The following is a 25041-nucleotide window of genomic DNA, read 5'->3' as shown; positions in this document are numbered from 1 at the left end:
CCACAGGCGCCCAGTGACTTACTCAAAGGAGTTCCTGGACTAGAATGAAAGGCTTACTCCCTTTGGGGAGTGGGAATATGGGTGTCCTCTTCTTGCTACCTTGTCATCTTGTTTATTTTTTCTATGACAAATACTATTGACAATGAAAACATTTACAATAAACTTAGTATTGAAAAAGCAACTGGTCTTTTCTGGGGACCAATTGATGGCCCCTCCATTCCCTCCAGATGAATGAGAGAGGCTACCACATGGTCTGTGCCACTGGGTGGGGAGGCTGAAGCTCCGGGGAGGCTGAAGCTTGGGGGACTCTGAGAGATTGATGGGGCTGCAGCAGTTAGAGGCTTCCTGGAGGAGGCTCGGCGCAGTCTGTGCAGAGAAGCAGGCCTTGGCTTGGGGGAAGCAGGAATGAAGAGGGTACCCCAGGTGGAGAAGAGCCTGAGCAGAGGTGCAGAGATGCGACTTACCTCCCAGGAAGGGAGGGCTGAGATAAGGGCAAGAGCGGCAAGGCCAGGGATGTCCTAGGTCATGAACTCTTTTACTTCTTTTTTTTTCCATTTGTTCAACAGCTACAATTATCTCAGGCTCACCACGTTCCAGGCACTGCCAGATGCTCGACCGAAATCACTGCGTTCCATGTTCACAAGCAGCTCATCTAGGCAGGGTGTAAATTCCCGTTTGCTAGACAGGGAGACTGAGGCCGACCAGTAGGTAAAGGGATTTGTCCAACTCACACAGCTTGTCAGCAGAGCTGCGGTGCTGGACCTCAGTGCTGCCCATTACACGGCACTTGTGCTGCTTTCAGAGCCTCCACTCCTCACTGAATGGGCGCTGGGAGGAGCTGGGAATCTGTGTGAGGTGCTGAGCAGGGGAACGACTTCACAGCTGGGCACAGAATAGCTTCACCATTGAACACAAAGAACTTGCATGTAATGTGTCACCAGCGGAGCTGGCTGGCCTGTATGTGGGTATGTGTGTGTGCTTGCACGTATGTATGTGTATAAGTGTATCTGTGCTTGTGTAACTACATGAGGATGAGAATTTAAGAGTGTGAGATTGGGATCCACTTCCTGCAAGTGGGGAAGACATGTCTGTTATGACAGTTATAACAACAGCCTAAGGAATCGGTTTTATGACATAAGCAGATGGTTCCAAAAATGTAGGCTGTCATTTCCCTAGGGAAGAAAGCTGAGCCCCAGGGGCCATGAGGCAAGCCACAGGAAGTTAGGGGATACCCAGGGCGGTATCTGGTTGAGGCCTGAGGAAGCCACAGCATTGTTGACAACCTGGACAGGGAGCTGACCCTGGGGCTCCAGGGACAGACAGCATGACATGCATGGAGACCCCTAAAGCTGCTTTCCAACTTGCAGATTCCTTGGCCTCATCCTCAGGGAATTCGAAAGTGTGGGGTTGAGCTCAGGAGGTTCATTTCCCACCAGAATCCCAGGAGATTCTGACACATGTGTTCTCGGAGATGCTGGGAAGGGTCAGGGTCCGGCCTCAGCTGCAGGAAGACTGGGCATACTAAGGGCACCAGTGCCCAACAGCGGCTTGCTGCAGACGCATTGGGCAAGGCACACAGCCAAACCCTGGGTGTGAGGAGGGGGTAGTGTCCTCAGGGGCAAGAGTGGTGGGGCCTCCAGATGAGTGAATGGGTAACCGCCAGATCTGTGCCTGAGATCCCGGGATTCCTGGGCAGGCAGGACTGGCCTTCCTCCTGCTGCCTAGTAGCAAAATGACTCAAGCTGGAGCCAGAGGTGGGCTGGGGCCAGGCTTGGGGATGGCCTGCCTTTGTGCCTGCACCCCAAGTAGCTGAATTCAGCCTCCAGGGGGCCCAGAGATGAGGCAAAGAGAAAAATCATCTGTAGCTGGACATGTAGGCTAGGCTCAGGAGCCCTGCGTTTCTGGACAGAAGGACAGGCCCAGGAGAGCGGAGATGCATTTGGCCAGAGAGCATCTCCCCGGACCCCACTCTGGTCCTTCCCTCAGGACACGTTGCTTCCAAGTGCTGCCTCTGGCCTCGCTGGTAGGGTCTGAGCACCATCTGCTCCAGCCTGGATGGAGGTGGTGGGGCAGGGGCCTCTCTTTTCCTGTAGCTGCCCCGTCTCTCTCTCCCCTCTCATATATGTGTGTGAGAGGGAGAGAGACACACATGGCCCTGCACTTGCAGTTGTCTCCAAGAAGAGACCTCAGGGCTACCTTCTGGGGAGCTGACCCCCTCTTCTTCCGGTCTCCCAGGGAATCTGTGGGCAGAATGTGAGAAGATGCCACAGATGGCCCAGCCGTGCATCCAAGAAAGTGGCGAGGTCTCTGGAGGACACTGTCTGACTTAGCGTCCCACCCAACGAGGTTGCCCACAACCACACGTGTGCAGAGCCCTTTCTCCCCACATACTTTTCCCACACTCCTCCCCTACAACTGGCCAGAGGCCCCTCAAAAAGACACCCACGCTCACACACATTTGCAGAGAACTGCAGGCGTGCTCACCCAGGGAGTTGGACTCATCTCTTCTGTTTTTTACATGCACTTGGTAGAAACTGTAGTCATAGACGTACACACAATCTGTCACTAAAAATTGGCCCACCCGAGCCCGTCACAGCCCACACACACTTGCATACACTCAGCACGTATGAGCATACACGTCCGCACATCTCCTCATCTCCTCACCCAGGTCTCACAGGCCGGGATTGGAGTGTACTCACTTGGAAGTGGTGTGTGGGCAGGTGAACACTACATGCTCGCACCCATGCACATGTATGCACACACATACACATACAGTTCTCACTGCAGCTGCAGTAAGAGGCTCCCGATTCCAGGATCCTGGTCAGACTCAGAGCACTTCATTCAGGCTGTGGACAGACGTGGTCCAGGTGTGAGAGACCTCTGGATCCTGAGCTGGGAGGGAAAGGGTGGGGCTCTGCCAGATAGCAAGTCCCAGGATGAGGGAGCTTTGCAGCCTTGGAGGAATGAAGACAACCCTCTGGGCATCCTCCCCTCTCTTTCCAGACCAGTGTAGAAAACACAGCTCTCCCACACGTGACACACACTGACCCACACAGCACTAACACACACGTGCACGCTCCAGCAGAACCACAGGATGCAGTGTAATGCAAAACCCATGGCTACAACATGAATCTACATGGCACACCTCTAGCAGACACACCACAGCCTGCACTGTGTCATAGTCCCCAGAGGTGTCCACCAAGCCTCACCTCTTGCAGCTGCCTGGCACAGTTTGTCTATGCAGGACGGGGCAAAACATACAGTACCTCCAGTGACAACCCCTCATGTCTCCTGTCCCGCACATGTAGCTCAAGTTAGTACTGCGAAAGCAGGCTATCCCATCATCCCGGGACAGACTCAGCTTCCAAATGGTCAGCTTATCCAGCAGATGGAGGAAACAGATAACTCATTCCTGGATCCTCAGGATTTTATTTTAAAGAAAAGAAAACCATAGGTTTCCTGTTCCCTGGTGAACTCCTTACCACCATTACCCCTTTGCTCAGTGTGTGTGTGTGTGTGTGTGTGTGTGTGAGAGAGAGAGAGTGTGTGTGTGTATTCTCTTAATACAGCTGAGCAGGGCCACCTTCTCTTTCAAATGTGTTCCCATGAGCCAACAGGAGCCTCCCAGGCTGGAGCAGGTTTGGGTGAATGGCTGAGGGTTGGGTGTACAAAAACCTTTCTCACTCAGCCACAGCCGGAGGTAGCCTGAATGCTGGTCTCCAGGAGAGGCTGCGGCTGTAGACCTACCCTGCTCCTCTCCTTCCTTCCCAGTTGCCACCTGCTGGAGGCTGCCTATTCTGCTCACAGGCCTCCCCTTACCTACATGAGAGCTGTCTATAGCCAGTGCCTGGGGCTGGGTGGCTCTTGGAAAGCCTGCCCAAAATTTCTCCAGGTCGTGCCTTTGGTCTTGGTTAGAGGAACAGAAATTTGGCCAAGATCCTGTGGGTTGACGCAGAAGGGAGATTGCAGGGGGAGTGCTCTCAGCAAATGCCTTCTGTTTATTTGTTGACTTCTAATGAGGATTTGGCCACAGCCTTTATGGGGCCCCTGTGTTCCCGCCTCCCTTCCAAGCTAGGCCTCTCTCGTCTCACTCTCCAAACCAGCTGCTTTTACTTCTTGCTAACAAGTTAGATGGATAAATTGTGTCTCTGGCCTTGTGGTTAATTAAGCCTTGTCTTTAAGGAGTGGCATGTGAGTGTGTGTGTCTGTGTGAGGGTATGTATCTGGATCCTTGTGTGTATCTCTATGTGCACTTCTTCATGGGTGCCAGAATGTTTCTATATGTGTGTGTCTATGAATGTGCTTGTGAATGTATCTGCATTTTTGAGTGTGTGTGTGTGCTTGCATATATGAGTATCTGTATGAATGCCTATTTCTGAGTGTGTTCCTATGTGTGTCTGTGTGTACTGATTTTTGAATCTCTGTGTATGTGTGTATCTGTATGAGGGTGTGTCTGTGTGAGTTATCTCTGTGTTTCCATAAATGTGTACACATCTCTCTCTCTCTCTGTGTGTATGTTTTCAGATCCTCCATACAAGACAGTGTGTGATAATTTAAGAAAACATTAGCCAGTAATGTCCCAGGGCTTCAGTTTTCCCATCTGCAAAATGAGGGAGATGTAAGAGATGATCTTTTTATTTACTTCCATAAAGGGAGCATGCAGTCAAGGAAGTGTGGCCGGCTTGAGCATATGACCAATCTGGGAGTATCTAACCTCAGTCGTTACTGCTCTCCGAGTTTCCATTTTCTTGGCATTCAAAGGGGCACAGTGACATCTCTGTCGAAGCTTTATCATGAGGATGTGATGAGATAAAACAAATGAGAGTCCGTGTGTGTGTCACTGTCCTGTAGTAGGTGCACTGCCAATATCCCTTCCCACCCATCCTCTGGCCTTTGTGCCACCCCTTATGTGCTGTTTCTGAGAGTGAGCCGGACCCTCAGAGCTGATGGGGGTGCTGATAGGGGTGCTGACCCTTGATGCATGACAGTGACCCTGGACATTTTAACTTTTATACCGTGTTTTCCCTTCTCATATGATCCTCACAATGACTCTAAGCAATGGGTTGAGTAGGTGTTGCTGCAGTGATGTGAGAGCAGAAGGCCCAGCCTCTGAGCAAGGAGGTGAGGACACTGGTCCATGGGAGAGCTGGAGCCAGGGTGGGGCAAGGACCCAGGCATGTGGCTCCTATGTGGAGTACATCCTTGGTGTGCCAGCTACCTCTGCAGCAGGCAGTGTCCAAGGCACTAAACACTGCCCACCCCCAGAAGCCCTGCAACATCCAGGCCTCAACGATCAGGGCCAAGCTGGAGGGGCCTGTGCATGAGCCCCAGACACATGTGGACCACCTGCTGAACAGATGTGTGGAAACACCCTCAGGAATCAAGGGGTGACTGGTGAAGCGGGGCCAGTCACTGCAAGAGCTGGTCCTGATTGTCTGCAGGAAGCAAAGTACCCTTCTCCCAAACAGTCTATGCTGTTGTGGGTGCCCAAAGCCAGATTTATTAGCCTCATCACTCACTTTATCTAAAGGATTTGACTGTAAGTGGCATTTGCTGGTTTTCTGAAATCCAAACCATCCTAGAGCAGTATGACCAGGACCCTGGACAGCAGAGGAGAAAGCAGCTTCCTGTTACTGCATGGGCCTAGTCTCACCCATTTGCACATTTAACTTTGGGCAGGTTTGAGACAGGGAAAAAAAACTCCTACTCCTTGAATGAAGGTCGCCCTTTGGCCAGGGGCTGCCCCGCAGGCCAGGCCTCACGAATCTGCCTGCCTGGTCAGCAGGTACACATTTGCCCCGATCCCTGATTCACCGGTGACCCCTTCCCTGCCTTCCTGGAACCCATCCTGAGCCGAGCCACTCTGCCGTATCCTGGCAGGATCTGACCAGGTTGTAATTTTCCTTCATGATCCCTTTTTCATTTTTCTTTATAAAAAAGGTATCAATTGTACCTGGTTGCAATAGGGATAAAAAGAGGTACTATATAAGAAAGTATTTTTCAGATTAAAATGCTATATAAATAGAAGGCATACTATAATATAAATAAAATACATAATTTAACATCTATGATACAGTGCACAAGATGCATGGTTCAACTTTAAATGACTAAAACACTCTTATATATAGGTTATATATGTGCAGTATAACATATCACTTAATCTGGTATATAACGTGGTTGATAGTATGTCCTGTGATCCACACAATTACATAATATCTTATGACATATCATAGTCCCAGCTCAGAGAAAAGTAGAATCAAAATCAGTCGACATTAGGCTATTTTGGCATTCGAAACACAAGCCCCAGATTTGTGATTTTAACAGCTGAAGCTGGGAGGAAGAAAACTAAAAATACTAATGGGGAAGATGTCTCCATCAACTAGCAATGTGGCCCAATGGGTGGGGGGATCCGTGGGAAGAAAGAAACCCCAAGAATAGGTCTGGGGAGGGGGCTCAGCAGGGAGAGGGCCTCTCGGGAGGAGCTGGAAGAATTGGGCTTGGCAGTGATTGTTCCTACTATTTATGAAGCCAGATGAGGAGCTATAGGGCTTGCGGTGGCCCCTGTGTCTGCTGATTAGCTGGAGATTATATTGATGATGTAATAAAAATTCACTTTGTCTATTAAGTTTCACCAGGACAATCAGGGAGAGATTAGATAAAAATCAGGGGAAATGAATAATGGAATGGAGGAAGAAAGCCACACGTCTCACCCCTGCCATGGTCCCTGCCTGCCTCCTCTTTTTCCTGCCCCCAAGGGAGCATGAACTAAGAAGCCCCTGCCCCGCACCCAGGCCAAGCTAAGCTGAAATTTCCCCAGAGCTAGGCGCTCTTAAGGAGGGACGTGGTGTTCCAGATATGACGTCGGTTTAAGTTTACGGACCATGTTTAATATTTGATTAAACCTTTGGCATGGCAGCCTCTGTGATCCGCAGGCCCCACTGGGAGCCCACCAAAGAGATGAGCCCGTCCACTGGCTGCCTGGGTCCCTCTCTGCTGCAGCAGGGGAGGTGGAGGTCTGCTTGGGCAACGGAACTCGAGGCCAGGCAGACCTCTGCTGCCTCCCAGTAGACAGAGGCGTCCCTGCCTCACGCTGGCTCTCTCTGGCCTGGCCTGTGCCAGAACATTCCCCCCGATTAGAGATGTTTCTTTGGGTTAAGGACTGGGCTCTAAAAGGTCCCTGTTAAAAGGCACGTGGCAACAGAGATGGTAACACATTAATAATGTCCATTAGCTGCCAGGGACACATCTGCCCAGTTTGATTTGTCAGACCAGCGAGGGGTAAGACATTGAAATGTTAGGAAAAGGAGGTCACTTTTGGTTGGGTACCGTTGCTTGAGAGTCCTCAGTCCTGGTTAGGTGGCCTGGGGGTTGGGGTTGGGGTTTGGGACTCGGGGTGGGGAGTGTAGAGACTGGATGACTGGGAACTGGGAGGGTACTGGAAGACCAACACTAGTGACATCCATATCCCCACAGGGAACTGAATTTTTCAGTCACTCCAGCTCTATGAGTGAGCCCAGTTCTGTTCTCCCCTGAGAAATCCCTGGGGTCAGGAAGATGCCAGGGATTGTGGTCTGTGGAAGGTCTACAAGAGGGGACTCTCCCTCCCCTAAAGAGCCAGCCCCAAAGGCCACCTCATCCATGACCGCCCCCCTGGGCTGAGTTTCTCTTCCAGAAATGGGAGAAATATGCCCATTCCACTGTTCTCCTGCAGTAAAAAACGTCTGCTCAGGACGTTGCCCTGGTGTGCTGTCCACAATGGGGGCAGTTCTTCCTGGGACCTGCCAATATTTTTCCAGCTGCAAGACCAGTGTCACCCCAGGAAACTCTGTCCCCAGCTTCATCCCCATGGCCTGGCTGCCATCCAGCCACTCCTGTGCTGGGGGCAGGAGCAGAGGAAGGGCGAGGGTGCGGGAAGATTCCAGCCCCTGGAACCCTATAGCTTATTGTTCGGGACGTTCAGCTGAGTGAGTCTGTGGGGACAATCTGGATGCCTGCCTTGGTGACAGCAAACATGGCCACGGGTTTAAATATTCCATGAGTAATTTCTCAGCCCAAGTGGGCTGCAATTGGGACAGCTGAAGGACACTGCAGCCCCAAAGCAGGTGAGGACAGCCCTGGCAGGTTCGGCATGTGTCACTGACTTCTTCGGAGTAACAGCAACACACCCACCCACCCCTGACTGATTCTCCCTCAGCCAGGCTGGCGGCAGGTCCAGATTTATTCAAAATGAGAAATTCCTTTGTCCACCATTCTGAGAATGAGATTTCATTGCAGAGGGACAAAAACAAAACACAATGGAAAGAAACAAAACACAACTCCCCGACTTGTCAGCTCTCCAGCCCTCCTGCTCTGTCCCGTTCCCATCTGCCAGGCTGGGCTTATGCCGTCCTTTTCTATGTGGGAATCTGGCTCAGAGCCAGTGCCCCTACCTGATTACTCATCTTTCGGGGGTTCCCACATTCCCCCAACAGGGCATTTACATGGGACAGTTTTATGTTTGTGGGGTTGCTGTCTTCTATCACATCTCAAGTTATCTTGTGACAGTGAAAGCGGGTCCCCCACCTTGTCAGAACAGAGCCTGACACTCAGGGCACCTGAATTAGACATAAATCTGCACCTCCATGAGGGAGGCCTTTGTCTCCCCTGTCAGACCCAGGGGTGTTCCTGCAGAGGGCCATGGTATGTCTCCCCCACAGCCTACAATTTCCTACCCTCTCCCTGCTCTGCAGAAACCTGCCTCTGCATGATGAGGGTGAGTGTGGAGAGGGATGGGGGCATCCCAGAAGTCAATGGCAGTTGGTTCAGTGACTCCCCAACTCTCACCCCAGCAGGCCCTTCCTCCAGCCTTGGCTGGTCTGCAGGGATGCTCTCCTCCTGGCTGTGTGGCCTCTGCTGTGGACTAGCCCTCTTAATCACTGGCTCAGCCAAGACAAGGTCAGAACATTCCAAGTTAATGTTTTGCTGAGAAACTTGAGAGACTAAGGGAGAAACAAACCAAAGCCCTGGTGATGGCATAAGGGGCAGATGGGGGTCTTGAATTTGAACCCAAAGGGTACAAGAGCCTGGCTTTCGCTGGCTCCAGCTGGGTGGTTCAGCCTGCATGTATGGCCCTTCCTGCCTGGCTTCCCACCTGTCTCAACTGGGGTCTCCTGGAGGAAGGGTGTCCTCTGCAGCTGGTGTGTGGCTGGTCAGCCCTTCAGGAGTGTGATCTCTTGCTCTAAGGCCTAAGCTGCTGTTGTGATCTGATCTACCCAGTAGTCATTCACCACAGCTCAATAACGTGCTTTTCCTGCACCGAGACATCACCCTTTAACTTGCTGTTCCTCTCTTTCCCCTGGGGACCCAACTCAGCTGCCACATCCCAGGCTTTACCATTTGTTCCTCATTCTGGGGGATTTCCAAACTTGCCCAACAGAATGGCAACAGAATTTACTGTAAAATAAATCTAATCATTTGCTTATTGAAATAGTCAAGATGACAGTACAGATGAAGGTCTTATTTTTCAACAAAAAGATTTTTGTTTTAATTGGATAAGAAAATGAACCTGAAAATAAGCCAGTCTTACTCTGTGTCTTTGTCACTCTGATGATAAACTAGGCTTAAGTTGCTCTACTGGGGCCTCGGCTGGACCTGGGTGGTGAGTGCACCAATTGATCACTAATCTGTGGGTTCTCCACCCAGGCTCATTCATTTCATCACACCTAGCATGTGAGTGTGCCACATGTGTGCGTCTTGTGGAGGGCATTTGGAGATTCCTTTGCAGAAGTTCAGGGACACAGCAGTTTGGAGTTGGACCCATGTCAGACCCCAAGTATGCAAAATATTCTGGTGCTTTGCTAACAAGCCCCCAACATATGGAATTAAGAATAAAAATCATACTAAATCATATACTGTAATTATTAATTTTTGAAATGAAACAAAACTCACATGGATACAAAAATGACAATACTTTTTGGGTTTTCTGATCCTCCTCTCTGGCTTTGTGTTCCCTGTTTTGCTGGTGTCCCAGGCTCAGGTCTGGCTTGTCAAGTGAGGGAAATGACCTGGAGAGTCCCCAACCCGTGCAGGGAGCTGCTGTGCAGAAGGAGCAGCCAACACTGGCCGGGGTTAGGGGTAGGGTGTGGGAGAGGTTTGGGTTGGAGCTCCTGGGGTGAGGCGGGGCCTGGGCTGCTGCGGGAGCTGGGCAATTCAGACTGGGGCCCGCAGCGTGTGTGTAAGAAGTTCTTCGTCTCACCGTCAGAGGGCAGGTGACAGCTGGAGGAAAGAGGAACCCTTCCCCAACACACAATTTAGGGGCTTCCTCCCCAGGTATGAAAAAGGTGTAAAGAGGTGGTCTAGCTTCTGGGCTCTCTGCTCTTCTCCCTAGAGCTACCTAGAGCCAGGCTTTGTGGCCGAGGAGGGGAGAGGACACTTTGGGCGGAGAACTGAATGCTGGTGCCAGAACCCACACTCCCCATATACCTTCTGAGGCTGTGCCCAGCCTGGGCAGGGATGGGAGCCAGTTTGGGGGCCTGGGAACTCTCTGGGGCAGCCTTGGGGGCTGGGGCTCTGCAAGGAAGGCCGGGTTGTGTGTACTGGGGAGGGAGTGGCAGTGACCCGCAGGGCTCTTGGTCCCGTGGGCTGGGTGTGAGCACCTGGGTGGGACCCTGCCTCCACAGAGGCCAGGGGACCTTCTTGCCTCTTGATGACCCTGGGTGAGTGGGAGAGCAAATCAAAGAGGGTGGAATGTGGCCGATCAACTGGGGCCTGAGCTGTTTCTTATGAGAAGGGGAGCACCCTACCTCAAGCAGCCCCATCTCCCATCCAGCGACAGGCCCCATTTGCTTGCCCTCCTTTAGGATCAAAGGCATCCCCCACCACCCATCTTAGCAGCCCCTTTCTTATTCATCATCACACCCACCATGGGGCCTGGACTCTAAGGCAGGCTCCCTTTCCGTTGCCTTGACAACTCTGAAAAACAGAGAAACGGAATGATCGAAAAGCCTGTTGGGCCTTTGGCTGTCACCAGAGACACTTCCTGACTGCCCTCTTTCCATTCTGAGGACTGCCCAGACATGGGGGTTCTCTCCTTTTCACTTCTTCCCCAGGACACCCTTCCAGGTGTTATCTATGGCTGCCAAGAAGGGCCAGGGACGTCCTGAGACAGGGCTCTTATAAGCAAGAGAGTGAGGGGTCCAGGACTGCCCCAAGAGAATTTCAAGCCTTCCCTTGGAAGGACGCAAAGGCTTTCCTTCTCACTCACTGGGGCTGAAAGTAAGCCTCAGTGAGAAATGACTTTCTGAAGTCCAAGATATTCCCACCCTACCAGCAATGCTGACAGGGCAGCACCCTGAGTCCCTGGCTCTGCTGATCCCAAGAATTTAATCACAGTGATTGATCTGATTGGAGGCCTTTCTTTTCCTCCCGGGATACCCAGGCTGCAGAGTGCACACTGGCATCTCCTGGAGCCAGTATATCCCACCCTGGTAAAGGGACACGGCTTCAGGCTTATGCCACCCCTTTGGAGAGAGACCTCTTTACACAGTGGGGCAAGTATGCTTTCCGTGCCTCATCCGGTGAGACCAAGCCAAGCCAAGTATTGATTTGACAGAAAGATATGGATATGCTGGACGCATAATGGTTAAGGGATCCTATTTCCTTCTTTTCCTGTTCAGAGTACACCTCTCCTCCACCCCACCCTGTTGAAAAGCAAAGGCCGGATGAGGGAGAGTGTTCTCATCGGTCACTCAGGGACGCCTCTGTTTCCCCGGTCTCCTTGCAGGAGTTCAAAACCATAAAGCCTCTGGGAACAAGGACCCCCTCTCCCACCATGACAACCTCTCCCAAGATCTTCGCCTCGCTATATATTCTTAGAACCAGTCAATATGATTAATTTTACATGGGCATAATTTCCGGCTATTGTTGTGGAGTCCTCCCAGCCTCACCCATCAATGGCGACATGATACAGTTTCTGGTTATTTTGGTCAATCAAGATATTGATATTATTAATAATGGATATCTATATGCTGACCTTTGTCCACACAACTGAATCACTCTGGGCTGGCTGTCACATTGCTTTAAGAGGTATTGATAAGCCCATTACCGGAAGGGCACATACAATCTTAGGTGTATGCTTTTCACTCACCTTCAAGCATCCCCTGTGAAAATTGACCTTTGTTGCATGAACTGGTGTGGGTACTGTGGCATGTGGTATGCAAAAGAATGTGTGCGCATATGCTTGTGTGGTGAATGTATGTGTGTGTGTATGCGAGAGTGTTCACGTGTATGTAAGTGTGTGTGTGAGTGTGTGTATGCGCGTGTGTGTGTGAGTCTGTTTTGAACACCGTCCCTTTTAGAGCTGATCAAATAGTCAATTACGGCATTATAGGGAGGTAGCAGAATCAGAGAATTCCTACAAATACACTGTGATGTAGCGTTTGATCTTTAGATGCCTCTTGTCTCCGAGGACTTGCGCAAGGAGGCTTGGCTTTATAAGGATATTATTAGGTTGATGCCTCATTCTCTCAATTTACCTGCCAGGCAAGAGACAGCACTCACGGGGAGCAGTCTGGCCAGAACCAGCCACTGGGAGGTGCGCTGAAGACCATGCTGCAGGCGTGACTTTGGGCATACGCTACTCTCAGCCTCAGTCTCTATCTGTACAGTGGCAACAGTTAATTCAGCTCTACTTTCTAAAGACAGAGAGGGGAAGTTTACTGACCTCAGGCTCTCAATCTTCTGCACCAAAACTTCCAATCATATGAAAGCCTGGCATGCCAGCAGGCCTGATTGATTACATGGTGAGATGTGGCCCTTTAACTTTTAGAGGGGAATGGGTTTGTGTAAGTTTATAGTAGAAGGCATGCTTTTTGTGCTCGTGTGTATTTGTGCATGGTCACACAGACCTCATTGCTGTGCATCTCTGTGACTGCTGTCGTGCCTACCTGCATGGAAGGTGGTGTCAGGGTCAGTGCCTCTATCAGTTCGGTCTACAGTGATCCCATCCTGTTTGAACTCAGACAGCCTCACTTGTCAGGGATGCCCCCTTGCTTGTCCCTGTAAAGGGAAACTGGCTAGCTGGAGAGATCTTTTGGATCCTCAGACATAGTGTATGAATAAACCAGACATGGATTAATTAGGTGTGACTGCATCATTAAATTAGAATAATGAACAAACAGCCACGTATGGCATTCAAATCTGCCTAGAACGACTCCAAGGGTTGCTTTCAAGTAAGTCACCTGTCAGTTTGTAGGTCTTGGGGACTCTAGAGAGTGAGGTTCCTGTCACATCTTAAGAAGTGGCTTCTTTAGGCACTAACTACTCCGGGCAAGGACCATTCTTCAGTGGGCACCAAGACTCCACAACTGAATCCAAACAATGACTTAGTTCAATACAGCATCATCTATGCCTGCTTCAGCTGCGAGCATTTCTCAGTGTGAAATATGACAGTAGCACAGGTGCTCAAGAGATGGGAGGGAGAAGTTAAGAGGTGTGGGCAGCGGATGTGAAATGTATTGATCCCATAATATTTATGTGGATGTGCACATAGTCGCTTGTGCACGTGCATATGCGCATGCACACACACACCCCTTTTGTGTTTCTAGAAACTCCTTTTTCTTCTGCTGATACTCCCCATTTCAGTCAGATCGATTCAAGGGTGAACCAAGTTGTGTAATTTTAGGAAGAGCTGCTGAACTGCAGCACCCTGCCCTCGGAGGACAACAGTTCTCACAATCCTGGTCCTTGGACACAGTGGCTGTGCAGAAAGGAGTGTTTGTCTTTAACAAAGAGGAGGAAGCCTACAGCTAACAGGGAAGAAAATGGGAAACTAGCTTGAGTTGCTGGCCAGCTGTGGAATAGTCTAATACATCGGGGCTTTGTTCGAAAGATGTGTTAAGTATCTAGAAACCTTTGATCTGTAGCCACTCTTAACAAAGGTGATAATTAATTGAAGCAGAGTGTATTGCAATAAAGTAACATTGCGGTCAGTTTATGCGTTGTCCAGAGCTGGCCTTCGGAAGTCTCTGTCAATTAAGCTCTTGTTGGAGGCCAGTTCATTATCAATTTTTTTCCTGAGTTTGATCAATATTTTTGGCTGTTCTGTCCCCACAGAAGCAGGACTATGTCTGTCTCCATGAGGGCACCCATTTATTTCCATCTTGCAGATGGCCACATAGGATTTGTTCCTGAGCTGAGCTGCAGGGAATCACTCTGTTTGAAATTCTCAATCAGCTCACGCTAGAGGAGAGATACAAAGAAGAATAAGAGAAACCAAATGTGGACAAGTAGAAGGGGAGAAACCCTATAAATGGATGGTCCTGAAAACATCCCCTTTTACTTTTTTTTTTTTTTTTCTTTGAGACGGGGTCTCACTCTGTTGCTCAGGCTGGAGTGCAGTGGTGCGATCTCCACTCACTGCAGCCTCCACCCAGTCTCAAGCAATCCTCCCATCTCAGCCTCCTGAGTAGCTGGGACTACAGACTTGCGCCACCATGCCCTACTAATTCCCCTTCTACTTTTGAGGACTCAAAAATCAAGGCAATCACCTTGGGCTTCCTACCTGACTTCCTTCTTTGTTCCGGTGGGTAGGGCTGCGGCTTGGGCTTTATACCCACCTAGGGCTGTGGGGAACTTGATGGGTGGAGATGGAGGAAGCTCTTAGGGCAAGTACATCAACACTGGAAATTCCTCTGCTGCTTTTTCTACCCGTGTAACTGTTTTTGTGTGTGTGTGTGTGTGTGTGTGTGTCTGTTCTGGTACCTTTAACTTCTCTTATGTTGCCAAATGGAACACTTATCTCCTTCAGGCCCCACTTTGGGGTTTGGGTAGATATCTTAAATGGCAGAGAAGACAGAAAAGGAGAGGAAAGATGATGAAAGGGCTTCAGTGAAATTGCGGGGGGTGGGAGGGTGCTCTGTTCTACTCCCCTAGGCTGTTTGGGTAGGACTGGATGCTTTCTGCAATTCTTGGAGAGGCTGTGTATCTACAGGCCTGCAGGAAAGGAAGAGGTAAAAGGAGCGGATTTTCTGCTCTTGTTATAGAGAGCCCAAAAGGAGGGCAACCGGCTCCCTGCCACGCCCTGCTTGGATTTAGGTAAAATGCAGTATTCTGCTTGGAGGGCCTGACTTGACTGAGCTGGTCAGGTTGTGTGTGTGTGTGTGTGTGTGTGTGTGTGTGTGTGTGTGTGTGTACACTATAAAAGGAAAGTAGCCTGGAATACCAAGGGGCAGTGAATAAGGTGGGAAATGCAGTGGGTGAAGGGAATTAGCTGCGGCAGGCCACTCAGATTCCAGATGGAAGGTCATTGCTAAAATGAGTCAGTGGGTGAGCAGAAGCAGGCTAGCCTTGAAAGGGTGATGGGTGGGAAATGAGGATGGAACCCTCCTCCAAACCAGGACTTCTGGATGGGAATGTCGACAGATAAAACAAAAAATACACCTTCACACTGGGACTTGAATCATTGACAAATCCAAGCCAGGAGTTCTGAGGTGGATCATGTATGTAATGATGAGGACAGCGTCATTTTTTCCAGATTTTCCCCTTTTCTCCATCACCCTTCTCCCTGATCCTGCATATAGCCTTGCAAGATTAAACTGTCCCTAACATCATCTCCACACCACTTGCATCTGTCATCTCTTCTCTGTGTGTGTGTATCCACACACACATGCTCACTCCAACACCCACACAGGCTGCAGCATCTTCCCTCCTCCTACCCACAGACACATAGGTTTTCACACCCTTTAGCTCTTCTCTCTGCATGTCACATGGGATTTCCCCACCAAGTTCAAGAGCTGCTGCAGTTTCAGCCACTGTAAACGGGCACTCCCAGCTTCTAGATGGCATTTTGACCCTACAACTTTCACTTTTTCTTCCCTACCTGCAACCTTGGGCCTTATTCTCTGTTGCATTTCTGTCCTCTAGAGCCTACTTATCCCAGATTCTCTTTAGGTGAGATACCTCCTGGGTCAGTTTAGAAACTGACCCTCTCCTGATGACATGGAAGGTGTGAGCCCTGGACAGAGGCAACGTTGAGACCAGCTCTTTTCTCAAGCTAAAAGGTGGTATCTTGGATATCTTCCAAGGCCTCACTCAGAAGCCCCTCTTCCCTCCTGATATAGACGCTGTAATAATGAGGAGGAAGATGCTAATATTAGTGATGATAATGGCCATGATCAAGTTGCTGGAGTGTGGCAAGATCACTGGGCAGTGGGAATACCCTGGGACATGAGCTCCCTGATAGAACTCTAAGAACTTTACTACATGAGTGTGTAGGGGGCATAGCAATGGCATGCAGTTTTGTCATTGTTTTCCTTTGCGTTGTTTTACGGCTATGATTTCATTCAATAAAAGATTTTATTTTGTTGTGTTTGAGAGGCCACAAACATCAAGCCAATTGGAGCAGGTGATGAAGGGAGTGAAAGTATACCAAGGGGCTTATTTCAACCCAATCTAGAATTCCCATTAAAACTGTGTGTGCTTGGGGATGGGAGGGAGGTTGCTAACATCTCCCTGTTGAATTGCACTGAAATCTAGGCCAGCCCTGGTTTCCATATGTGTGGGATGTGCTTAGTCATGCTTGCACATGGAAACATATACGTGCATATGTGCATATTAATTTATCTCTGTGTTTGTTGATTCCAAGGAAGTCTGTTTAAAAGACAAATGAAATTATGCATAAGCAGCAAATAACCATCAGTCTCTTAAATAAGCTAATCATTTTCCAATATTTTTTCTTTGCTCTTAAGTAGGACACTTATCAACATCTGGATTTTGGAGTTTGTTTTAATGGTGATTGTTGCTTTGATATGCTTTACGTTTGTAATGATTGCTATTGATCATTTTCTTTGGTGAAACTTGTTTTTTAAAAAATGCTTTTCTTGTTTTCTGATTATGGCTATTCAGTTTTCCGTATCTCTGACAAGGCAAATCTTTCTTTTAAAAGCTATAGGTGTGTACCCAGCCATTCTGTCAGCCTTTTCTCCTGGACAGAACTGAATTTTTATTTTTCAAAGTATTTTTTAAAAGTTCATCTTAATTGAGCTCATGCCCATGCTAATACTTCAGCTGCACTGTCTCTTAGACTCATTTGAAAATGGAAATCACATAGAGCTTCACAGTTTTAAATCACCTATCTACAGCAGAAAAAAAATCCCCAAAACCCCACAAGACAACGAGCCATCTTGGGTAAAGTCAAGCGGTGGAAATTCAGTGTTCTGAGAATTATTGTATCTTAAACACAAATACAAGACATAATTTTATGAAGATGGTCACAAATCCCCAAAACATATTCATACCCCCGTCCTTCCTCTTTCTCACAGCTAAACCCCAAATCAAGGGTCTTTAGGCATTTCCTATTCAGGTGTAGTTGAAATAGAAGATTGTGCATGTAGTGGTGAGTGTATTTTAAAATGATACACTCTCTGGAGCTAAATCCACAGAAGATTCTATTACTCTGTCCCCACCCTCCTTCTGGATATAGTGTGGAAGTATGAGGGGCTGAAATCCCTGCAGTTGTGGCTTCTGGGCTGAGAGCCCCCCAGGCTGCCAGTAGAGTATATTTTCCTCCATGCAACGGAGAAAATCTCAAAGCAGAGTGCTTACCCAGGCACAGATCTGTTCTGACTGGATAACAAGAAGGACTATGATGTGGACTTGGCTGTTTAGATTAAAATGCATCGCAGGCTCTGGGAACAAGCACACATCAGTAGTAAAGGCTGTTTAAACCTTTGGGGACAGTCCTATGTTTAGATTACATTAATTCATAAATATTATACTAAATACCACTTAAATTGGACTTAAATGACTTCAAAGATAATGCATTATAATATGGCTATCCAGAGAGCACTACTCTTTATATCTCCCAGTAACTCAGTCTTTGCTGCCTCCTATCCAGCTAGATAGGACCAAAGTTATGAATGGATTGCTGATTTCTCCATGTGTGATCCACTGTGTAAGTGAGTGTTAACAAGTATGGGTATGTGTGCACATATGTGTCTTCAGTCACTGCCTCTTTTTGTTCTACAGGAAATGAAAAGAAGAAAACAGAAATAAATTAAAAATGAGAGAAAGGAAGAATTGGACTACTGGGTGACCTGTTCCCTTCTCCAGAGGAGAAAAATTTTACAAGAAGGGGTAAAATTGGCCCTCAGCTCACTTCTGCTGCTACCCGAGGAATTCGTCTCTTTTCTCTTTAATCAGTAGTACAATGTCTTTCTCTTTGGAGCCTGGAAAAACAATCTTTCCCAAAGTGCTCTAATGAGGGAGAAAAGAAGACTCTGAGTTGTTCCGGAGAGTTTGCACTAAACTCGGTTTTCTTCCTTGGGTGTTGTTTTTTTGAATTTTAATTCTGGGCTTTTTTCTTCCTTTCTCTCTTTGCGTAGCACCCAGATACCCCTCTCTCCAATTGCTTTCTGGCCTCCAGGGGGTAAATTTACCTTTATAGTAATCACCCCAGTCCACAGCTGCTCTTTGCTGCCTCCCCAGCCCAACAGCCTTTCTCTGATATGGCTGGGTTTGCTCCACAACACCCACCCACTCCCTCCTCCACAGACTCCCAATTTGACTGGAGTAATTGCCTTTTAAGGTGCACTCTACGCATGGCAGGTATTCCATTAACCCTTAGAACTCCTTCCTTCTTTAGATATCTGAAATGGCAGGTGGCCAACAAATGGAGACCCACCTGAAATCTCATGTGTTTAATTTAGTTTTTACTTCTTTTTCTTTTCCTTCTGTCTTCCTTTTTCTTTTTCTTTTTTTTGCCAATAACATAAACATGACATCCAAACTGGAGGCCAGTGTCCTGTCTCTCTCAATTTTGTCCCATATGATTCATTAGAAGTTAGAAATTAAAGAAGGGGAGAGCAAGAGCCACAAATATGCCCTGAAACCAGGCTTAACAAAGGCATGATTCTATCCCTAACCTTATGTTGTCAATTTAGAGATGGGGAAATCTAGAAACCAAATGCAACCCTCCTTCCTCAAGCCTCATCATGCTTTTCAACTTAACAGTAATTAATCACCAATGGCAAGCGAGTAATTTTTTAAGGTGGCCGGAGGCTTATTTTATCAGGATTAGCTAATAAATCAGGCTGCATCAATGAAGAAGGAGTTTAAACTCTTCTAGGACTGAATAAACCAGACCTCGGAAACGGTCTCATTTATTCAGCTCTCTGAGAGCTTGCAAGCACTGTTAGGGACATTGTGGCCCAACCTCAATTATAAAAATCAGAAGGATGGAGAGGTAGGAAGTTTCACTGAGAAAATTATATGCTCAGGCTCCGAAGGGTGAGCTGCGACAACGAGGAACCCAGTATGCCGGAGCCACTGGGCCTGCCTGCCACTGACTGAGACAGTTTAGGGGAGAAATTATTTAGAAAATGAAGTTTTGTTTGTCCTAGGAATTCTGGCCAGATATCTATCTATCTATCTATCTATCTATCTATCTATCTATCTAAAATATATGTAATATATGTATTATATATATTATAATGATAACCTTCTCTATCTCCCTAATGCAAATGATGAAAATTCTACTTCTTTGCTATTATATGAGAGAGTCCAAATTACATCAGAAATGAAGTGATGATATCAGGGATTGTAGAAAAGAAACCAAGGAATACTGTTAAAGTTTATCTTCATTGGAAATGAAGAAGCAAGTAAAGTGCTTTAATCCAGATGCCATATGAAGCCCAGCTCCTCACAACTGTCTTTTGCCTCTAGTGGGTTCTGATTTTTTTTAACTTTAAAATCCTAAATCACCACAAAAACTGATCATTAAGATGGGCAAAAGGTTTCCCTACCTATGCTTTCAAAATTTTTGTTATTACTATTTCTTAAAACGAGGACATTCCGAATAACAAAGGTTTGATACAAACCTTGATTAGCTTCTAGGAAGCTTGATTGGAAGCGGAAAAAGCTACAAAGATAAGGCTGACTTGAGAGGGAGGGAGGGAAAAGAAAGTGTTTTCTTCTTTTCTTCGAATATCGTTTTGAAGACTGCCTCCTCATTCCACCTTTCCAATCTCCCTTTTGAACAGACAGACATTTTCTCCATATTGGATAAAGGTTGGTTTCTCTCTCCATTACAGCCCCCACCCTCACCCCACCCCAACAAACCCAGTATATTTCCATTCTGCTGTGTTTTCGTGTTACTCAACATGCCATTAACTTTAAGATTTACTCCTCAGCAGGCAAGCTGGAAGATGCTAAAGCCAATAAAAACTGCTCTCTGGGACTCCAACTATGAAGAGTTTGGAGCTCTGTTTAGTATTCGAACGAAGGGAGGGCTGAAGAAAGAGGGTGGTTGTGATAGTGAAAATCGCTGCTGCTTAGAGAGCCAGACAGCTCCGCGCTCTGCACCTAATGTGCTGGAGGATCAGCTGTGTCCATAGCCCATTTGTGGCCAAGGATGAGGCTGCTCTCTATGTGGGGGTGGGTGTGCGTGTGTGTTTTCATCTTTAAAACCACCAGCTGTAACAGCATCTTCGGCGGCTCTCCACACTACTGTTTATTAAAAACGGAACATCCATACACATCCCCTACAACTTCCTTAGCCCCGTGCTCCTTCCCTGCCTGGCGATCAATCTCTCTCAGAAAGCATTTAACTTGCCCACATAGCTCCAGCACCGATTCATCCCCGCTGCACATCCTATATATTACTGTTAGGAAGCGGAGCACTGGGCTAATTTCGTCACCCACCAGCCACCCACACACATTCTACAACTGAACACGTTTGGGGCTCTGCTTTAAAGATAATAAAACAAGGAGAAAACGGCAGGCTGCAGACAATTCCCATGACCACTTTCCTAAAAAGTTGCTGGGTTTTAATTCTTTGATTATTCTCTCTCCCCCTCCCCCAAGCACTCACTGTCAATGATCGCTTCAAGGGAAAAATAATGTACTATAAAGCTCTCTGCATGGTGAGTTTGGGATAAATTAGGGTACACCTTTCAAAATGCAAATCTCGCACACACATATTTTTTTTCCCAAAGCTCCGCTTTCCTGGGAAGGGGACTATCCAGGCTTGCCAGACCTCCACTCCACCCAGGGGATGGCTGGTTCCTTGCTAATTCTTGCCTTAGGTTTTATCACTGGTTCCTTCAAACATCCACCCCCCCAACCCCCAACACACACCACCATTCACACCACAATCAGATTATTGAGGCACACAGCTCGACAGGGAGAGTTTACTGTTACATTTAAATAAAAATATTTCTTTGAATTTGTCACCTCTCTCCCTTTTAGACGGCTGCGCTCCTGCTACTCTGGCCCGGAGCAAAGGATGAGGAGACCATCTCCTTTAGTATTTCAGCACCACGGCGATGGACAGCACCCTCGGTCCCCGGCCGGCCAGGAGCCGGAGAGTCCGTCCGCTCAGCGTCCTGGGCTCGACCGGTGCAGCCTTCCCCATCCCAATCTTTCAAGTCGCTGTACCCAAAAACCCAAGCCCCGTCTCCTCGATCCCCTCTCTCTTTCTCTTCATCGGCGCCCGCTGCTCTCTCCATGGCATCGTTCCTATCAGCACCTCGCCCAAAACCCAGCCTTGCCCCAGCGAGCAGCTCCCCACGCACCCCAGCTCTGGTCTCCGCTGCCCGAGCGCCTCCCTCCACGGCGCCCGCCCGAGGCTTCCTCTCGCTCAGTCAGCCGCTCGTCAGTCGCCGGCCGGCCGGTCGGCCGGCCCGCCCGCTCCTGCTCCCCGGCAAAGTTGGGAGGGAAAGGTGCACTCACCTTTGTGCATGCCTGTGAACCTGTCCTTCAGAACCGTAAGCTCGTAGATTTTGCCAAACTCCTCGAAGAGGGGCTTGAGGTCCTTCTCATCCAGGTTGCGGGGGATCTGCCCAATGAACAGCTTGATGGCATCGTGGTCCTTCATGGGAATGGTCGACGGGTTCCCCGGGCTGTGGCTTAATCCGTTCATGTGCCCGGCACTGCCCGGGCTGCTGCCGAGCCCGTTGGTACTGAGGCTTGCGTTGTCAGCCTGTCCGTTTGCTAACGTGGCCATCTTTATATACATAGAGAAAATCTTCTTTCCTTTTATTCTTTCTCGCTCGCACTCTCTCGCTCCTCTCGCTCGCTCGCTCGCGCTCACACACGCACACGCATACACACACTCGGGTTCTCTCCCCCTCGGTTTCTCTACACCTCGCTCTCCGCTCGCTCTCTGCTCTCTCTCTTTCTCCTCTTCTCTCGCTCGCTCGCGCTCGCGCTCTCTCTCCGCTCTCCCCCCTCTCTCTCTCCCTCCCTCCCTCTCTCTCCTCTCTCTCTCCCTCTCTCTCCCTCTCTCTCTCCTCTCTCCCTCGGTCTGATCTGATTTTTTTTTCTTTTTTTCTTTTTTTTTCTTTTTTTTTTTTTTTACATTGAACAGACAGGATCTCTGTCCTTTCCGTTTAAACAGGCTGGACCGGTTCAAGTTCCCAGCCAGACCAGGGGTGGGGGCGGCGAGTGTGCGCGCGCGGAGGAGGGCGCGGGGGGCCGGGAATGGGCGCGCTGTGGGGGCTCGCGCCGCGGCGGGCGGCGGCCGGGGGCAGGGCGGCGTGGGGCGGCGCCGGCCCCACCGCGCCTCCCCCGTCGGCGGCCCCGCGCCGTGGCGGTGGTACAGTCCGAGACGGCCCCCGGCTATAAATAGCGCCAGGCGCATGGCTCTTCGGGAGGCGCTGAGATTCCGGGCCCGGCGGCCGCGGGGAGCGGGTGTCTGTGAGGAGCCGGGCAGCCGGCCTCCTCTCTTTGCCTTTTGGGGGTTCTTTTTGTAATAGCAGCAGGTGTAACTTTTTGTATTTAAAAAACAGTGATTTTTATTTTCTTGTGGGTATGTAGGGGGGCTTTATCCACCAAGCTATGCTCTATTAGGGCGCCAGGCGGGCGAAGCAAAGGCAGGGATGGCGGGCGGGGCGGCGGCGGAGGTGGAATGGGCGCTTTTTTCTTCCATCTGGCTTCATTTATTTATTTATTTAGACTAGAAAAGCGAGCCGGCTTGGAGGGAGTCCGGCCGGGAATCCGAGCGCGCATTCATCAGTGTCGAGAGAAAAAAAGCTACATAAATGTATATTATGTGGATAAATCTATAGACAAGAGCTCTCTCGCGCGCGCTCTCTCCCTGTCTCTCTGTGTGTCTCTTTCTCTGTTTTTTTCCCTCCTCGCACCCCCAACCTGACAGAGCAGCCCCACATCTTCCTCCCGCCCGGCACCTACCGCCACCCGAGCCACCTGCCAGGATGGGGCTGGGAGCGGTCGGGCCGCGCCGGGGGGCCGAGGGACGGGGAGTAGAGACTCGGGGTCCGACCCCCACCCCAGCCCGCCTCCGAAGGCGGAAGGTGGGGGTCCCCGTCCCGGGCGGCCTCCCCCGCCCCGGAGAGCGCGGCCGGTCCGCCTGCGGCTGGCGGGAGGAAGGTAGGAGTCGGGCTCCCCTGCCCGCTCGCCCGCCGGAGGGGGAGGAAGGCGCTGGGCGCGGTGGCCGGTGAGCCGGCGCGGGGGACGGCTTGATTTGCCCTCGTCTGCTTTACGGGTTCAAATAGAATATATATTTTTTAATCACCATCAAAAGAATAAAGCCCCCGAATCGCTATCTGGGTTGCCGCCGCACCGGGACTCGCGCGGCGTGCGCTGCCCCCGCGGGTTTCGTTTTAGGCACCTACAGCTCCCGAGGTGCAAGGCGAAGTGGCTCCTGCCGTGGGGACCGGGGGTCCAGCCGCCCGGTCCGGACCCCGCCGGACTCCCCGCCAGGCCCGCTGGGGTTGGCACCTCGGCTGCGCGGGAGAGGGAGTGGCAGGCGCGGAGCCGCGAGCAGGGTCCGAGCAGCCCCGCCTCTGGGGGTGAATACTGGTGGTGAACTTGGCCGGGGTAGCAGATTTTCACGTTAATGATATTTACCTGCACCCCGTCCTCTCTCACGTTTGCTTCTTCAGGGCAGCCTCTTCGCTTCAGAAGCCTGGCAAATTAACGCGCCCGCTCCCCCGCGGGCTGCGGGGCTGGGAGCTGGGGCGGCGGGGCGGAGCGGCTGGCCTAACCCCTGCCGGCCCTCGACTGGCCACTTTGGGGTTTCAGGGTTTCTCTTTTTTTGCCCTCGGATTACATTACGTTACTAGAGGATTTGTCTGCAATTTTAATTAAAGAAATGAGACCCCAGCTGCCTGAAAACTCAGGCCAACCCCATTTGCTACAAGCACAATACGAGCTCTCCAGCGCCGGAGGAGGCCCGGAGGCCCGAGGTTCGCAGCCCCAGGCCCCGAGTCCGTCCAGGACACCTCTCTCTGAGGATCCCGGGGCCAAACCAAAGAGCAAGTATGATTTTTAGAACTGTGGAACTTCATCCTTTCATTTTAGCTTCTCCTGCCTTTGCTTGCTGGAATCGGGTGTAAGTATAGTTAATTCGTCACTTGGTTTCCCGGGCTTACGTTATCCGGTGTTATATGCTGGTCTAAGAATCGACCCAGTAGATGGACTCGAACAGAAACTCACATATAGAGCCTCTGCCATGTGGTGGTTGTTTATTTGGTGTGCCTTTGAAGTGCCCTCATAAGGGGGGCATGTCCCTGCTAAGCACTTGGAGAGTTTGTGTGTATGTGGTTTGGCCGTGTGTGCCTGCTTGTGTGGATGCAGCATGGGTCTGTGCACGGACCCTGCGTGTATCCACACTGCATAAGTGTGTGTGTCCCTACCAGGTTGAGACCTCCTCCTTCCTGTCCCCTAGGACACATCAGCAGAGGCTATTAACTGTCCAAGATATCTCCTCCAACATCATCCTGTGGTGCTGGTGCATGGCACCCAGGATCCTACACCTGAGTGGCGTGTATTTTCTGCCATCACAGGGGAGTTTAGGAGAGTAAATTCCTGCTCGAGGTCTATTTTCTCTCCTTGCCCTTCAACCCCTGAAAGCAAAACCCGGACATCGGAAAGGGAAAGGGGCCAGCTAGGGGCAGCTGGAAAAGAAGGGAACTGCTCAGGGGAGAGTCACTAAAGTTCACCGTGCTCTTCCTGCCACCACCCAAGACACCCCTAGGTCCAAGTAGATTATTCACAGGGGGTTAATTATTCATGTTACTAATACTAGTCAATACATAAATAAAA

The 25041-nt window shown here is 49.8% G+C and overlaps 1 protein-coding gene and 1 long non-coding RNA gene across 18 annotated transcripts in view; one reads left to right on the top strand and one right to left on the bottom strand.

Moving 5' to 3' along the window:
* The window catches only part of LOC144336404 (uncharacterized), a 127847-nt gene extending 109717 nt beyond the window's left edge, over positions 1 to 18130 (top strand). The window contains exon 3 of the long non-coding RNA XR_013408169.1: positions 18004 to 18130. This is a non-coding gene — a long non-coding RNA (uncharacterized LOC144336404). The remainder of the gene's footprint in view (positions 1 to 18003) is intronic.
* The window catches only part of CELF4 (CUGBP Elav-like family member 4), a 321222-nt gene extending 299082 nt beyond the window's left edge, over positions 1 to 22140 (bottom strand). For all 17 annotated transcript variants that reach the window (XR_003724646.2, XR_003724647.2, XR_003724650.2 and 14 more), the window contains exon 1: positions 21706 to 22140. Coding sequence is in view for 11 of the 17 variants with exons in the window: in XM_015121756.3 (XP_014977242.1) it covers positions 21706 to 21991 (286 nt within the window). In the remaining 6 variants the exon portion in view is untranslated. The remainder of the gene's footprint in view (positions 1 to 21705) is intronic.
* Positions 22141 to 25041: the final 2901 nt, after the last annotated feature.

The sequence above is a fragment of the Macaca mulatta genome, chromosome 18 (assembly GCF_049350105.2).
Source record: "Macaca mulatta isolate MMU2019108-1 chromosome 18, T2T-MMU8v2.0, whole genome shotgun sequence".
Lineage (NCBI taxonomy): Eukaryota > Metazoa > Chordata > Mammalia > Primates > Cercopithecidae > Macaca > Macaca mulatta.
Note: the sequence above shows the minus strand (reverse complement) of the source record. Positions and strands in the feature narration are given on the sequence as shown.